Source organism: Bufo bufo, chromosome 4 (genome assembly GCF_905171765.1).
Source record: "Bufo bufo chromosome 4, aBufBuf1.1, whole genome shotgun sequence".
In the NCBI taxonomy this organism is placed as follows: Eukaryota; Metazoa; Chordata; class Amphibia; order Anura; family Bufonidae; genus Bufo; species Bufo bufo.
The window spans coordinates 17,508,447-17,526,099 of record NC_053392.1 but is presented as its reverse complement, the minus strand read 5'-3'; the positions used below and the strand labels follow the sequence as shown (position 1 = coordinate 17,526,099).

Below are 17,653 nucleotides of genomic sequence, written 5' to 3'. Positions count from 1 at the left end.
TAGAGCAGAACCTGAACCAGCAGTTGGTGGCATACTTGGACAGCACCCTGCCACCCCACATTGAAGATCCACTGGACTAATGGGTAGCCAAACTGGATTTGTGGCCGCAAATGGCCGAGTTTGCCCTGGAAAAGCTGTCCTGCCTGACCAGTAGTGTGGCTTCAGAGCGGGTGTTTAGTGCAGCGGGGCCATAGTTATCCGAATGTGGAGAGACTGACCTTTATCAAGATAAATCAGGCATGGATCAGCCAGGATTCCCAACCACCAATTCCTGATGCATCAGACTAGATAATCCATGGTGCCACACCAACACTTTGATACAAGAGACTGGAGTACCTGCCTCAGCTACTAATTTGATGCTGCAACCCGCCTGATTCCACACATCTGATGCCAAGTGCCCCTTATTTCACCCACCTTCATCAGTGGGTACTGGTATTGACACCCACTGCTCCACTCTGTTACCGGATCACTCTGTGGTCCCGGATGCTGCTGCCATATCCACACTACATATGTCACCTTTCCACTCTGTGGCCTCCAGATGCTGTCTCCACCTCCAAAATATGTCACCTTGCCACTCTGTGGTCTCCTCATGCTACTGCCATCTCTACACTATGTTACCTTGCCACTCTGTGGTCTCCGGATGATGCTGCCACCTCCAGACTCGGTCATTGCGCCACTCGGTGGCCTCCTCATACTGCTGCTATATCCAGACTCTGTCATTGAGCCACTCAGTGGCCTACTTATAATGCTGCCAATTCCAGACTCTGTCATTGTGCCACTTAGTGGCCTCCTCATACTGCTGCCAACTCCAGACTCTGTTGTTTTGCCACTCGGTGGCTTTCTCCTGATGCCGCCACCTACAGACTCGGTCATTGTGCCACTCAGTGGCCTCCTCATACTGCTGCCAACTCCAGACTCTGTCATTGAGCCACTCAGTGGCCTCCTTATACTGCTGCCAACTCCAGACTCTGTCATTGAGCCACTCGGTGGCCTCCTTATACTGCTGCCAACTCCAGACTCTGTTGTTGTGCCACTCGGTGGCTTTCTCCTGATGCAGCCACCTCCAGACTCGGTCATTGTGCCACTTGGTGACCTCCTCATACTAATGCCAACTCCAGACTCTGTCATTGAGCCACTCAGTGGTCTCCTTATACTGCTGCCACCTCCAGACTCAACACAAACTTACTGCTGACACTCTCTCCACTCTGTCGGGGGGGGCTGTACTTGTATAAGCGTTTAATAGAGCAGGCTCTGTACATCTATGTGGAATCAGCTGACGAGTAGTGATGAGCGGCAGTGTTCATATTTGAATTTGCGATATTTCACGAATATTTCGTAGAATATTCGTGAATTCGAATATTCGTTATATTGAAAAAAAATTACTTGAAAAATTGCCAAGGTAATGATCGCGTAATATGCGAATATTACGCTATCAATACAGGCGTGGGTCAAAAACGAATATATAGCACTATAGAATTTAGTGCTATATGGTATATTCGTTTTTTAGAATATTCGTAATTTTTTTTCCATCTGAAGTCATGATTCCTCCATGCTTAAGTAACTTAAGCAGGGAGGAATCATGACTTTAGATGGAAAAAAAATTACGAATATTCTAAAAGACTAATATATAGAGTAATATAGCTAATATAGTGCTATATTCGTAATATTCTAAAACAAGAATATATAGCAATATAACGAATATTCAAAAAAATGAAAATAGAGCAATTTAGCTAATATAGTGCTATATTCGTTTTTTGATAGTTGTCTTTTTTTCCAATCTGAACTTCAGATGAGAAAAAAATTACAACTATTAGACAAAGAAGATTATAGCACTATTGCTCTACATTTGTTTTTTCGAATATTCGCTATATTGCTATATATTCTTGTTTTAGAATATTACGAATATTCTAAAAAAAATGTATATAACACTATATCGAATATATTCGTTTTTTAGAATATTAGTCTTTTTTTTTTTTTCAATCTGTACAGTTGTTCCACTTCAACATACTCCTCCCCGACAAGCGTCGTTCCCTTGGTGACGGGGACGCTTGTCGGGGAGGAGTATGCCGAAGTGGAACAACTGTACAGATTGAAAAAAAAAAAAGACGAATATTCTAAAAAACTAATATATTCGATATAGTGCTATATATTCGTTTTTTAGAAATAAAAAATAGAAACCGCCCAAAAGTGACCCCATTCTAGAAACTACACCCCTCAAGGTATTCAAAACTGATTTTACAAACATTATTAACCCTTTAGGTGTTCCCCAAGAGTTGATGGCAAATGGAGATGAAATTTCAGAATTTCAATTTTTTGCCAAATTTTCCATTTTAATCCATTTTTTCCACTAACAAAGCAAATGTTAACAGCCAAACAAAACTCTATATTTATTGCCCTGACTCTGCGGTTTACAGAAACACCCGGTTTACAGAAACACCTGGTCGTACACCACTCTACGGCCCCACGTCAGGGCGTAGAGGGAAAGGAACGCTGTGTGGTTTTTGGAAGGCAGATTTCGTTGGACTGGTTTATTTACACCATGTCCCATTTGAAGCCCCCTGATGCACCCCTAGAGTAGAAACTCCAAAAACGTGACCCCATTTTGGAAACTACGGGATAAGGTGGCAGTTTTTTTGGTACTATTTTAGGGTATATATGATTTTTGGTTGCTCTATATTACACTTTTAGTGAAGCAAAGTAACAAAAAATTGAAATTCTGAAATTCCATCTCCATTTGCCATTGACTCTTGTGGAACACTTAAAGGGTTTGTAAAATCAGTTTTGAATACCTTGAGGGGTGTAGTTTCTTAAATGGGGTCACTTTTTGGAGTTTCTACTCTAGGGGTGCATCAGGGGGGGCTTCAAATGGGACATGGTGTAAAAAAACAAGTCCAGCAAAAACTGCCTTCCAAAATCCATATGGCATTCCTTTCATTCTGCGCCCTGCTGTGTGCCCGTACAGAGGTTTACGACCACATATGGGGTGTTTCTGTAAACGAAAGAATCAGGGCAATAAATATTGTGTTTTGTTTGGCTGTTAACCCTTGCTTTGTTACGGGAAAAAATGGATTAAAATGGAAAATTTGCCAAAAAATGCCTCTTTTGGCACCGTTTTTATTTTTTATTATTTACAAAGTTCATCTGACAGATAAGATCATGTACTATTTTTATAGAGCAGGTAGTTACGGACACAGGGATACCTAATATGTTTACTTTTTTAAATTTATTTAAGTTTTACACAATAATATCATTTTTGAAACAAAAAAATCATTTTAGTGTCTCCATAGTCTGAGAGCCATAGTTTTTTATTTTTTGGGTGATTGTCTTAGTTAGGGTCTCATTTTTTGCAGGATGAGATGACTGTTTTAATGGTATGATTTTGGGGTACATACGACTTTTTTGATCACTTTTATTACCTTTTTTTGGAAGTAAGGTGAGCAAAATTTCAATTTAATCACAGTTTTTATTTTTTATGGCGTTTACGTGCGGGAAATGTAACATGACCATTTTATAGATCGGGTCGTTACGGACGCGGTGATATATAACATGTGTAAGGAATTTTATTTTTTAAATTTTTAATCAGGGATAAATGTGTTTTTTCTTTATTTTTACTTTTTTTCACTTTTTTAACATTATTTTTTACCCAGACCCACTTGGTTCTTGAAGATCCAGTGGGTCTGATGTCTGTATAATACAGTACAGTACACTATATAGTGTACTGCACTGTATTTTACTCACACTTTGTCTGAACAGATCTCTGCCTTTAGCACAGATCTGTTCAGCACCATGGACAGCAGGATGCCAAAGAAGCCACAATTGAGCACACGGGGAAGGGGAGGGAGGAGGGCTCCCTCCCACTGTCACCCCATCCTGTCCGGGGGCTGCAAAGGCACAGCAGTCCCCCGATGGGAGAGGGAGGGAGCTCCCTCCCTCTTCACCTCTTCCATACAGCGGTCCCTACGGACCCCGGCATGGAAGGGGTTAAAACGGCGGACATCTGCACAGATGTCTGCCGTTTGAATCGGAGTGTCAGCAATGAGCTGACACTCTGATTCAATCGCTTGGCCATCCTGAAAATAAATGGGGGGCGGGCGGATCGGGCACCCGCCCCCCACACTGCCGCACGCCTCCCGCACCGGCCGCAATCCCCCCCCCCCCCGCTGCGCCCGCAGGCACAAAAACACAGAGGACTGCAGGGGGGGATAACTTTAAAAAATATGGGCACTTTGAGGTTTCTGATCCCTGCGGTCACGGACAGCAGGGATCAGAAACTTGCATAAGCGCTTAAAACCGCAGGTCTGAATTGACCTGCGGTTTGTAACGATCGGCAATGCGGGGGTTTCACAGGACCCCCCTAGGCATTGTCACAGGGTGCCTGCTGAATGATTTCAACAGGCACCCTGTTCCGATCACTGCCGGCCGTGCGGCAGTGATCAAAACTACACAGGACGTACCGGTACGTCCTGGGTCCTTAAGGACTCGGGAAACAGGGAGTACCGGTACGTCCTAAGCCTTAAGGGGTTAAAATATTCGTGAGTTTTCTAAGTTGCGATATTCAAGATAAATATTCATAATTCGAATATTCACGCTCAACCCTACTGACGAGGGTGTAAAAGGAGTGCGCATCATCTTTACACTAACATCGACCTGTAAGGCTGAGTTAATACTTGAGTTATTTGGTCGGTTTTGGCCCGGTGACTGTCCAAATAAGTGAAGTGTGCAGTGATTCTAATAGTGACGCCTGTCATCTGCCTTTCATACTGAGTCACAGTATTACTTCACTACCACAGCACACTCCCTATGCGTGTTACTGCAAGGCACAGTGTTCTACACCCATATAAAGGTTCTATGCAGCCCGGAAATAGCCGTTTTTTAATGCGATTTGTCGCGAATTAATTTGGATCAAAGCAAATTTTTCAGGAAAATTCAGCCGAATCGAATTTTTGAGAAATTCCTTTATCTCTAGTTGAACCATTGGTGTACCAGTTCTGACTGAGCAATGACTCATTCTGTACCTATAGGTGAATAATACGATCTTCTGAAGGTTGGTGTTAATCTCTCCTGTCTCTCTGAGGTCTTTCTACCTGCACTTAAAGGTCTTTGACATATTGGCAGGTGTCCACCACCAGAAAAGTGACATCTACACATTTACATGTATTATCCTCTGTTATGTCTCCACACATCTACCTTCTCCAACTAACCTTTAGTATGTCATCTCACTCTCCTTTTGGTAGATAAGTCATGTGGGAACCAACATGTGAGAAGATATACTGAAAAACATTTACCATGCAGTAGAATGAGATGTCTATTTGTGGAGGACTCAACATGCCAGTGCTTTACAAGGATTGAGTATTGACTTCAATGGTCAGGTGGATGGTTTAGTTTCTCTGTGGCACTGGTGTAATAGATCTGAACACTTGCTGTGAGTTTCTCTTGTAAAAGAAAGCTGATGGCTGAGGGTCTAGGCTATTTGAGATACTTCTAACAAAAAAATATTGTTAAAGCATACACCCAATTTTATGGTTGGTAGTCCATAAAAGGGGTAGTCTGAGTGGAAACATTACCTGGAAAAGGGCACAGAGTGTGTTAAAAAAAGAAGTCATACCCTCCCAACCTGACAGTTACTTAAACCGTCTCGTCTCGTCATCCTTGTCCAATCTCAATACCCGTGAAATGCCTGGTGATGCCTGCTTAACAAACCACTGACTTAGGCTGAACACCACTGTGGCCAATGACTGGCTGACAGGCATCTCTAGGCATTTCCATGCGTGTTGACAGGAGAGTAGGAAGCAGAAACCAGTGGGGACTCAGTAAAAGTCAAAAGAGAAGCAGCAGGGGATCAATACGAATGACCCTCTTCCCACATACAACCTTTTCAATCTGCTGTATGTCTACCATCCATTAAAGGGTTGTATGTCTTGGACAATACTTTTTTTGTTGATAAGGTCACATAAAATTAACTGTTGCTGGGATCCCAGAAACTACTTTAATGATAACAATTAGTGATGAGCGAATTTCAGGATAAATTAGATTCGATGCAAAGCCAAATTTCCTCGTGCTTCGTAGTAGTGAATCGATTTAAATTGAAATGGTGAAAAAGACAAAAAGAAAATTATATTCACCTGATCCACTTGCTCGCTATGGGCCGGGCACCGTCATCTTGATTGAAGATCTCAGCCGAAATCCTGTGCATGTCATCGCGTCCCGAGCGAGATTTTCGCCAGACCTTCACTCAAGATGGCAGTGCCCGTCCCAAGCAAATGGATCAGGTAAATATTTTTTTTTTTTGATTTTTTGCACTGTACTTTTACTATCAGATGCCGCAATCATGTATGAACATGGCATCTGAGGGTTACAATGACGGGGAGTGGCGCAATCGCTGATCCCTGTTATTGCACCCGCTACTTACAAAGAAATGCGCTTTGTGATGTAATTCGCCACAAAGCTGATTTTTTGTAAAATTCAGCGAAGCAGCCAAATCAAATTTTTTGAAACTTCACTCATCTCTAATAACAATGATCATCATGTCTATGGTGAAAATATGCTTTACTGGTCAGACACTCATGGTAAATATCTCTGGTAAATCTAACTCCAGGAGATTAGCATGATGACCTATTAATGGTTACATGGTGGAATGGACATGTGTAAACACATCAGAGTAAGGATATATGTAAATGTCTATAGACCCCCCTATCCTTCCTGGTGGACATCTGTCAAAGGGGATTTCTATTAATTTAAGTTTGTTGAGTGAGATCTTGACCAAATCGAGAAAAAGCTTTTATCCTATACTTTACTGTAATGTACAATAGACATAAAGGAAATAGAGGAAGAGGATAAGCCTTAAAGAGATGGAGACAACGACATGAGAGGAATCATGATGAAGATATTATGAGATTTTAAAAGTTTGACTCAGAGCTGGGGGTTGTGTAAAACCAGGCTTACCTTATACATGTCCTGCAGCTTCAGAGTTGCTCTGAACCCACACCTTCCCACATAGATGGTGTCACATCCATCGTTCTCATGACTGACCACTACTGCCAATCAATGACTTCGGTGGTCATGTGTGAATGAATGACACATGACCACTGAGGTCAGTGATTGAAAGCAGAAATCATTTGAACGATGGATGTGATGTCATTGCTGCAGGACCAGATGAGTGGCAGGTTATACAAAAGGTAAAGGGTTTTTCCTTTCATTTACAGCCCCCTGCATTGGACCAAATTTTAGAAAATCTTTGAAAACCTCTTAAAGGCTCATTCACATATGCACCCCAGTTCCCCTTCCCCAGAGAAAAAACAAGCCCTTATTCAAAAAGTGATGAAATAACTGATTCTATACTTTCCTATGGGGTATTTTTGTCTTTGGTGGCATCAGCTTTGCCACGGACCTCTTTCTTTTATATGCAATGTTACTCAATCCAACTATGAACATTAGACAAGAGTCCAGCTTGGCCATCAGTTGTATCCAGCACAGGAGAACTAGCCAGACACAGCTGAAATATTTAAACCAACCCATAGATACACCTTAGAAGGTTCTCTATCTGTGACTCACTAACATTCTAATTAGGATTACCTGGTAGTCGTGGTGGTTTGCCATGGTTGTCTGCTAAGGCCCCTGCACAGCACAAAATTAGAAGAATGAGAGAGACGGTCACCGGTGCCATATCTGCTGAGCACTGGAAGTATGAGCCATCCAGGTGAAGGACTCACTCTTTTATAGAGATGTAGAAGTAGGGAGTGTAACGAACCAGAGGGTGTGAACCCACTTTTGCCACTGACTCGCTACTCTCTAGAGGGGCGTGACTAAGCAACACCTGGTATTCACTAGAGCCTCTGGTAGTGAGGATAGACTTAAGCCAATTGTATTTGCCAGGAGCGACTCCTAGAGTGACACCAAGTCAGTGGCAGCTGGTCCGGCAGACTGGAAGATACCAGTAATGGAACCAGCAGAGTCAGACTGCGATTCAGATACAGATTCAGATAGCGATTCCCCTCTGGGGAAGCCAGGGACCCTCTCACGAAGGCAGAATGGAAGCAGTGAGGCACTGCCAAACAGGGCATTAGACAAAACACAACAGTAGCAGTTAAAGGGGTATTCCCATCTCAGACAATGGGGGCATATCACTAGGATATGCCCCCATTGTCTGATAGTTGCGGGTCCCACCGCTAGGATCCGCACCTACAACGAGAACGGAGCTGGGAAAGCTGTGGCTGGAGAACCCCGGTTTCCCGGGGTCCATCCACCACCAAGCGCTGCTCCCATTAAAGTGAATGGGAGCGCACTGCGCACGCACGGCCCATGCTCCTATTAATTTCTATAGGGCAGACGAAAATAGGCGAGCCCCCATTTCGGGGGCCTTATAGAAATGAATGGAGGGCGGCTGCGCATGCGCAGTGCACCCTCCACTCATTTTCCCGCTCCGCTCTCATTGTAGGTGCGGGTCCCAGTGGTGAGACCCGCACCTATCAGACAATGGGGGCATATCCTAGCGATATGTCCCCATTATCTGAGATGGGAGAACCCCTTTAAACACTGCCAGGCTGTCAGATGCAGTTACGCACTGCTAGGCGATACAAAGAACAGACAGGGATACAGATTATACAGGGAAGGCATAGAACAGACCAGGGCATACCATAATACAGGACAGGTACAGATCAGAACAGGCAAGAACCTGACAGCGCAACATCACAGAACAGCTGCCTGCGAACAGACGCGGCAAAAACAGAATACATAATACAACAATGAAAAACCAGGCAAAACCATACAAACGGGCAGACGGTAAGACCCCCTGGGTCAGCAGCAAGGGGCTACACCAAACACGGAACTAGAAACACTGACCGCAAGCCCCACAGCTCACAGGTAGACATAGCTGATTAACGAGGCACCTGAGAAGCCGCACCCAGGCACAGATCAGGGGAAGTTAACCCCATCACAGCAGGAGAACAGAACCACACAGGCCGCAATACAGGACGTTTCCCCTGGAAACCATCATATACGGAGACACCGCAGCCAGTATGCCAGGGCACAACCAACCCGTGTGACAACAGAAACAAAGAAGCAGACAGGAAGATAGCAAACATTCACAGGCAGTTCACAAGAGACACCGCAGCTAGCCCCTATCAACCAGCCTGCACAGGAGGCAACCTGCAGCCAGTACACTAGGTAGGGTGACCACGTGTCCCGGTTTGCCCGGGATCGTCCCGTAATTTACGTTTTTGTCCCGTGTCCCGGGAGCCTTCAAACCGGGACAATAGAGAGTCCCGGAATCAACTGCCTGCCAGTCTGCAACATTCACTGCCGCTGCTGCCGCAGTGCTGTTGTAATTAATTCATCCTAAATCACTGGTTGCTACGGCTGCCCCGCTTGGCGTGTAGCAACCAGTGACGTCACCATGTCCCGCTCTCTCTGCGGCTCCGACTCCACCCCCACCTTCTCCTCCTCCAGCTGCCGCCACGGTTCTTGCAGCAGAGAGAGCAGCGCAGCAGCATCGATTTGTACAGGGCAGGCAGTGAGTCACTCACCGTCACCTACCAGTACCGCGGCAGTGGCACAGACCAAGACCTCCTCCTCCTCTGAGTCCTCCTGACCTCGGCTCCCGCTAGTAAGTCCCGCCGGCGCCACGACTCCCGCTGCTCTGCAAGCCTGTGACATCTCTCACAGTGCAGTGCAGTTCTCATTCTCCGCCGGTCTGACCTCCTCTACCGCCCAGCGCCCCCGGCAGGCTCCTCCCGGCTCCCGCCCGAGCAGCCAGACGATTCTCTGCCAGTGCCTGCCAGACGCCAGTGCCTCCTCGAGTCCTGACTGGAAGAACACCGGCGCAAGACTGCCCTGCCCTGCTCCACCACCACCAGTGACCAGACGAGGAGACAGTCACTCCATCTCCATTATATGACTCCAAAAGGTGAGCAAATAGGGGCAATTGACACTGGGTGGCAGCATCTGATGGGGCACAGTAGCGACAATCTATGGGCACACTGGCATTTGATGGCGCACAGTAGCGACAATTTATGGGCACACTGGCATTTGATGGGGCACAATAGCGACAATTCATGGGCACACTGGCAGCATCTGATGGGGCACAGTAGCGACAATCTATGGGCACACTGGCATTTGATGGCGCACAGTAGCGACAATTTATGGGCACACTGGCATTTGATGGGGCACAATAGCGACAATTCATGGGCACACTGGCAGCATCTGATGGGGGCACAGTAGCGACAATTCATGGGCACACTGGCATTTGATGGACTGTGCCCCATCAAATGCCAGTGTGCCCATGAATTGTCGCTACTGTGCCCCCATCAGATGCTGCCAGTGTGCCCATGAATTGTCGCAAACTGTGCCTCATCAGATGCTGCCAGTGTGCCTATCAATTGCCGCTACTGTGCCCATCAGATCAGATGCTGCCAGTGTGTCAATTAATTGTCACTACTGTGCCCCATCAAATGCTGCCAGTGTGCTAATGAATTGTCGCTACTGTGCCCCCATCAGATGCTGCCAGTGTTCCCATGAATTGTCGCTACTGTGCCCCATCAAATGCCAGTGTGCACGTAAATTGTCACTACTGTGCCCCATCAAATGCCAGTGTGCCCATGAATTGTCGCTACTGTGCCCCCCATCAGATGCTGCCAGTGTGCTAATGAATTGTCGCTACTGTGCCCCCATCAGATGCTGCCAGTGTTCCCATGAATTGTCGCTACTGTGCCCCATCAAATGCCAGTGTGCACGTAATTGTCACTACTGTGCCCCATCAAATGCCAGTGTGCCCATGAATTGTCGCTACTGTGCCCCCCATCAGATGCTGCCAGTGTGCTAATTAAAAATATGACCTGTTTTAGGTAGCCAGTGATTGTGTGCAGGGCACAATCACAAATTACTGAACAATGCACAGGCAGTTATGTTTATAGCAATCTCAAGCATAACTTCGATGCAATGAACTTGCCAGCGTAAGTACAAAGTACGCCGCTGTCACTAAGTGACTTAATTTTTTTTTAAAAGTATCAAAAATCATATTTTTGGGGGAGTGGACATGGGTGCGGGGGGGCCGGGGCGGGTGTCCCTGAATGGCAGTTTGGAAATGTGGTCACCCTAACACTAGGGCGCCTGCAGCCCGCGTACACAGAGACCACAGTCACAGTGAACCGCACTGTGACAGGGAGGAGAAGCTACAGGGCAGACGTACTCTTCCATCAGCCAAGATTTCACAATTTAAAGTACCCTATCATATGAAGATACCACTACAATTAGGACTGACTGATAATTATTGTCAGAAACCTCATTGTATCTTTGGTGGTGGAAGTGTAATGCCCCGCAAGTGGGCATTACCACTCTTTTTGCCCCATCACTGTCTCTTGGTTAATCTAATGTCATCCTGTGTATTTATTCCAGATCCTGCAATATGTGTATAAATTCCAATGCAACTGTTATGTTAATGTAATGTGCCTGGTTCACCAGCAGATGGCAGCAAATATGGCAGAGCTAGTTCACCTAAGATGGAACCTTTTTGTCCATTCTTGCCCTCTTTAGAGAGGGAGGAGTTTAGTTAGTGAAGGTGAGTCTAACCTTCCCCTCCTTGGGGAGAGGTTGTGTGCAAAGTTCAGGAGATATATAATTCAAATAGTCTAGTTTCCTAGACTAGTAAGCTCCCGTTTCTGGTCAACTTAAAACATAACGTTTATTTAGTTTCATTGGTTAAAAATAATGTAACATAAGACGGCAGAACAAAGGAAAACTTTAAAATCCTAGGTATAGCAGGATTCCAGGGCAGAGCTAGGGGTTCAATTCACCCATATATTCTGCCTCCCTAGCATACGTCCATCACTCTTTTGCTTAATATTTTAGAGATACGATCTGAACTTCAGATGAGAAAAAAATTACAACTATTAGACAAAGAAGATTATAGCACTATATTAGCTAAATTGCTCTAAATTTGTTTTTTCGAATATTCGCTATATTGTTATATATTCCTGTTTTAGAATATTCCGAATATTCTAAAAAAAATGTATATAACACTATATCGAATATATTCGTTTTTTAGAATATTTGTCTTTTTTTTTTTTCAATCTGTACAGTTGTTCCACTTCAACATACTCCTCCCCGACAAGCGTCGTTCCCTTGGTGATGGGGACGTTTGTCGGGGAGGAGTATGCCGAAGTGGAACAACTGTACAGATTGAAAAAAAAAAAAAGACGAATATTCTAAAAAACTAATATATTCGATATAGTGCTATATATTAGTTTTTTAGAATATTCATAATTTTTCATTTTTCCCATCTAAAGTCAGGATTCCTCCCTGCTTAAGTTGCTTGTGGGCCAATGACTCATTGGCCCACAAGCAAGAAGCAGGAAGGAATCATGTTTTTAGATGGAAAAAAATTACGAATATTCGATATAGCGAATATATAGCACTATATTTAACCCCTTAAGGACTCAGCCCTATTTCACCTTAAGTACTTGGCCATTTTTTGCAAATCTGACCAGTGTCACTTTATGTGGTGATAACTTTAAAACGCTTTTACTTATCCAGGCCATTCTGAGATTCTTTTTTTGTCACATATTGTACTTCAAAACACTGGTAAAATGGAGTAAAAAATATTCATTTTTATTTATAAAAAATACCAAATTTACCAAAATTTTGGAAAAATGTGCAAATTTCCAAGTTTCAATTTCTCTACTTCTATAATACATAGTAATACCTCCAAAAATAGCTATTAGTTTATATTCCCCATATGTCTACTTTATGTTTGGATCATTTTGGGAATGCCATTTTATTTTTTGGGGACGTTACAAGGCTTAGAAGTTTAGATGCAAATCTTGAAAATTTTCAGAAATGTTCAAAAACCTTTTTAGGGACCAGTTCAGGTCTGAAGTCACTTTGTGAGGCTTACATAATAGAAACCACCCAAAAGTGACCCCATTCTAGAAACTACACCCCTCAAGGTATTCAAAACTGATTTTACAAACATTATTAACCCTTTAGGTGTTCCCCAAGAGTTGATGGCAAATGGAGATGAAATTTCAGAATTTCAATTTTTTGCCAAATTTTCCATTTTAATCAATTTTTTCCATTAACAAAGCAAATGTAAACAGCCAAACAAAACTCTATATTTATTGCCCTGACTCTGCGGTTTACAGAAACACCTGATATGTGGTCGTACACCACTCTACGGCCCCACGTCAGGGCGTAGAGGGAAAGGAACGCTGTGTGGTTTTTGGAAGGCAGATTTCGGTGGACTGGTTTATTTACACCATGTCCCATTTGAAGCCCCCTGATGCACCCCTAGAGTAGAAACGCCAAAAAACGTGACCCCATTTTGGAAACTACGGGATAAGGTGGCAGTTTTTTTTATACTATTTTAGGGTACATATGATTTTTGGTTGCTCTATATTACACTTTTAGTGAAGCAAAGTAACAAAAAATTGAAATTCTGAAATTTCATCTTCATTTGCCATTGACTCTTGTGGAACACTTAAAGGGTTAGCAAAGTTTATAAAATCAGTTTTGAATACCTTGAGGGGTGTAGTTTCTTAAATGGGGTCACTTTTTGGAGTTTCTACTCTAGGGGTGCATCAGGGGGGGCTTCAAATGGGACATGGTGTAAAAAAACAAGTCCAGCAAAAACTGCCTTCCAAAATCCATATGGCATTCCTTTCCTTCTGCGCCCTGCTGTGTGCCCGTACAGAGGTTTACGACCACATATGGGGTGTTTCTGTAAACTAAAGAATCAGGGCAATAAATATTGCGTTTTGTTTGGCTGTTAACCCTTGCTTTGTTACGCGAAAAAATGGATTAAAATGGAAAATTTGCCAAAAAATGCCTGTTTTGGCACCGTTTTTATTTTTTATTATTTACAAAGTTCATCTGACAGATAAGATCATGTACTATTTTTATAGAGCAGGTAGTTACGGACGCAGGGATACCTAATATGTTTACTTTTTTAAATTTATTTAAGTTTTACACAATAATATCATTTTTGAAACAAAAAAAATCATTTTAGTGTCTCCATAGTCTGAGAGCCATAGTTTCTTATTTTTTGGGTGATTGTCTTAGTTAGGGTCTCATTTTTTGCAGGATGAGATGACTGTTTTAATGGTATGATTTTGGGGTACATACGACTTTTTTGATCCCTTTTATTACCTTTTTTTGGAAGTAAGGTGACAAAATTATAGCTTTTTTTACACCATTTTTATTTTTTATTTTTACGTTGTTCACCTGAGGGGTTAGATCATGTGATATTTTTATAGAGCAGGTTCTTACGGACACGGAAATACCTAATATGTGTACCTTTTTTTATTTATTAAGGTTTTACACAATAATATCATTTTTTAAACCAAAAAACTTGTTTTAGTGTCTCCATAGTCTGAGAATCATAGTTTTTTTTATTTTTTGGGCCATTGTCTCATGTAGGGGCTCATTTTTTGTGGGATGAGACAACGGTTTGAATGGTACTATTTTGGCATACATATGACTTTTTTAATCACTTTTATTACCTTTTTTTGGAAGTAAGGTGAGCAAAATTTTAATTTAATCATAGTTTTTATTTTGTATTTTTTATGGCGTTCACGTGCGGGAAATGTAACATGACCGTTTTATAGATCGGGTCGTTACGGACGCTGTGATATATAACATGTGTAAGGAATTTTATTTTTTTAATTTTTAATCAGGGATAAATGTTTTTTTTTTATTTTTACTTTTTTTCACTTTTTTTACATTTTTTTTTACCCAGACCCACTTGGTTCTTGAAGATCCAGTGGGTCTGAAGTCTGTATAATACAGTACAGTACACTATATAGTGTACTGCACTGTATTTTACTCACACTTTGTCTGAACAGATCTCTGCCTTTAGCACAGATCTGTTCAGCACCATGGACAGCAGGATGCCTGAGAAGCCACAACTGAGCAAACGGGGAAGGGGAGGGAGGAGGGCTCCCTCCCTCTGTCACCCCATCGTTGCGTCTTGCATTCGCGTCTTGCATTCAGATCTGTATACTGCGCTTGCGCAGGGACTTATAATTTGTAATCAGAAAGTTACATTACTGAGCATGCGCCTATACTTAGTCAGGTCCTACATTAGAGAAGATGTACTTCGCATGTGCGGGAACTTATTCATTTTGGATCAGAGGATGACGTTACTGAGCATGCACCTATACTTAGGTATTTCAGCTCACTTTTTATACCTATATATATTTTTGAGGTTCCATCTGCACATGCGCCAGAACTTTTAGTTTAATAATCAGATATATAGCATTACTGCGCATGCGCCTATACTTCGGCATTTTGGCCGCATTCTCATCATATAGTCACATCTTGCTATTTAGTCCTGTATACTTTGCATGCGTCAGAACTTAAAATTTTACAGTCGAAAGGTGACATTACTAGGCATGTGCCTATACTCTGTCACATCCTGCATTTAAACCTGTATACTTCGTATACACAGGTACTTATAATTTATTACTGAGTACACTTGATGCTCTTGAAATTACCTCAAGTCATATTTTTCATTTAGTTTGTTTAATTATATATAGGTATGACAATTCTATTATTCCCTCTATCTTTCCTCATTCCAATATTCCAGGATCCGATTATATGACGTTCAGAAGGTCAAAGGCCACTCACCTTTTTCCCCCTATATAAGTTATTTTTTTATTCTTGTTTAAATTTCTTTCATGGTTGTAATCTTAATTTATTTCTTCTAAGGTACTCTCCAGTTATTTTATATGAAGGCTGTGAAAGAAAAACCTTCATTTAGGTCTTTTGGACTCATTGTATTCAGTCTATGAATCCAGCGTGCCTCACTCTGTAGCAGTTTTTTATCTAAATTCCCCCCTCTTGGTCCTAAGGATATTTTCTCTATGCCCCAGAATCTAAGGACGGAGCTCTTGTTATTATGAAAATATTTTATGTGTCTGGCAATTGATGTATCTTTACCTGTTTCAATGGTACTGATATGCCCTAAGATGCGGCGTCTTAGTTCTTGTACCGTTTTGCCCACATATAATTTGGGGCAAGGGCAAGAGGCCAAGTACACTACCCCCTGGGTTTTACATGTAATAAGCTGTTTTATTTCATACTCCTTTTTGTTCACAGGGTTGATATACTTTTTTATGTGGGGAACATATCTACAGAAAGAGCACTCTCCGCATGGTGATGATCCTCGGTATCTTTCAATAGATCTTCCGGAGTTGGAACCTCTTTCCGTCAGGTGACTATGCACCAATTGATCTTTAAGGTTGGTGCCCCTTCTGTATGTTACTGTTGGATTAGGAGTAAGTACCATATTTAGATCTCTATCTGATTTTACTATATGCCAGTGTTTCCTTAGGATTCCATCTATTTCTTTGTTGTACCCATCATAGGTACCTATACATCCAATAATATCACTTTTTTTGGGGGGGGGGGGGGGGTTCTTTAAGAAGATCTTCTCTCTTAGTTCTATTAGCTCTATTATATGCATTTTTTAGAGTTTTTTTTCGGGTATCCTCTCTTTCTGAATCTCCGGAGAAGTTGTCCACTTTCTTTGGAAAAAGAGGCCTCATCCGAACAGTTTCGGCGTGCCCTCAGGTACTGGCCAACAGGAATTCCCTTCTTTAAGGAGGTGGGATGCCAACTATCCCAGTGCAAATAGCTGTTCGTTGACGTTGGTTTCCTAAATACCTCTGTCACCAGGTGGCCACACTCTGTCTTTTTTATTTTTAGGTCAAGAAACACAATCTCATTTTCCTGAATCTCATAGGTATATTTCATGCCTATACTGTTATCATTTAATTTCTGAGTGAACTCATGAAACAGTGAATGACCCCCATCCCATAGGATGAGAATTTTGTCTATATATCTGCCACAAAGTTCAGGAGAACCCCCTCCAAGGGGAAGGCTGTGTTCAAGCCAGCAGAGCACTGTCTGCTCTGCTGGGTCCTGAGGCCTAAGCTGAAGTGCCTCCAGAGAAAGATAAAGGTACAGATCCAGAGACAAAGATAGAGATTCAGACTACAGAGATCTAAAGCACAGATAGAGGGATTGCAGCTTACAGAGAAAGGAAAAGTCCCTGTTTAATCCAGTTAAGTACAGCAGAGCTAAGAGAGTACAGATGTAGCAGAGCTGAGAGTGTTGCTTGCCAGAATTAACTCTGCTGGAAACCAAGATAAAGCTTGAAGATTGTTTTCTGATGCAAGTTTATTCAAGTAAAGCTGTTAACTACTTCAATACAAGTCTAGACTCAACTTATTCTGCAAATCCACCACCTATTCACCCTATTTGCTCTGCTTCGTACGGTGACGCCTGGGGTTCCAGGATATCCAGGTAGGAGCACCGTGACAAGTGCTACACCACTAAGGGACATTAGGCCCCCTTACACCACTCTGGCATTCCTACCCTGGGTACCCACTATCACCATCTACTTAGGGGGACTCCCCGTCCCTCGTTGCTGAAATTAAACTTTGTCACAACAAAAACTTTCACTTAAAGGGACCTCTAGCCATAGTACGGGCGTTGCAGAAGAACATTTCTTTTATATCTACAAGATTATGTATATGAGATATGAATGGAGCAGATGACAGGACATTGCATTTAGTTGACAAAATTCCTGTGTACATTTTCATTTGGAAACGGGAATCTTCTTATGGGAAATATTTATTTGTAGTAACTGATGCACAAAGAG

The 17,653-nt window shown here is 42.6% G+C and overlaps 2 protein-coding genes across 3 annotated transcripts in view; one reads left to right on the top strand and one right to left on the bottom strand.

Moving 5' to 3' along the window:
• Positions 1–7,700, bottom strand: part of LOC120997025 (antileukoproteinase-like) — a 92,857-nt gene extending 85,157 nt beyond the window's left edge. The window contains exon 1 of the mRNA XM_040426938.1: positions 7,573–7,700. Coding sequence (XP_040282872.1) covers positions 7,573–7,663 — 91 coding nt within the window. The 5' untranslated portion in view covers positions 7,664–7,700. The remainder of the gene's footprint in view (positions 1–7,572) is intronic.
• LOC120997021 (WAP four-disulfide core domain protein 5-like) overlaps positions 1–17,653 on the top strand; it is an 884,590-nt gene that overhangs the window by 444,099 nt on the left and 422,838 nt on the right. The gene's annotated exons all lie outside the window — the stretch shown is intronic.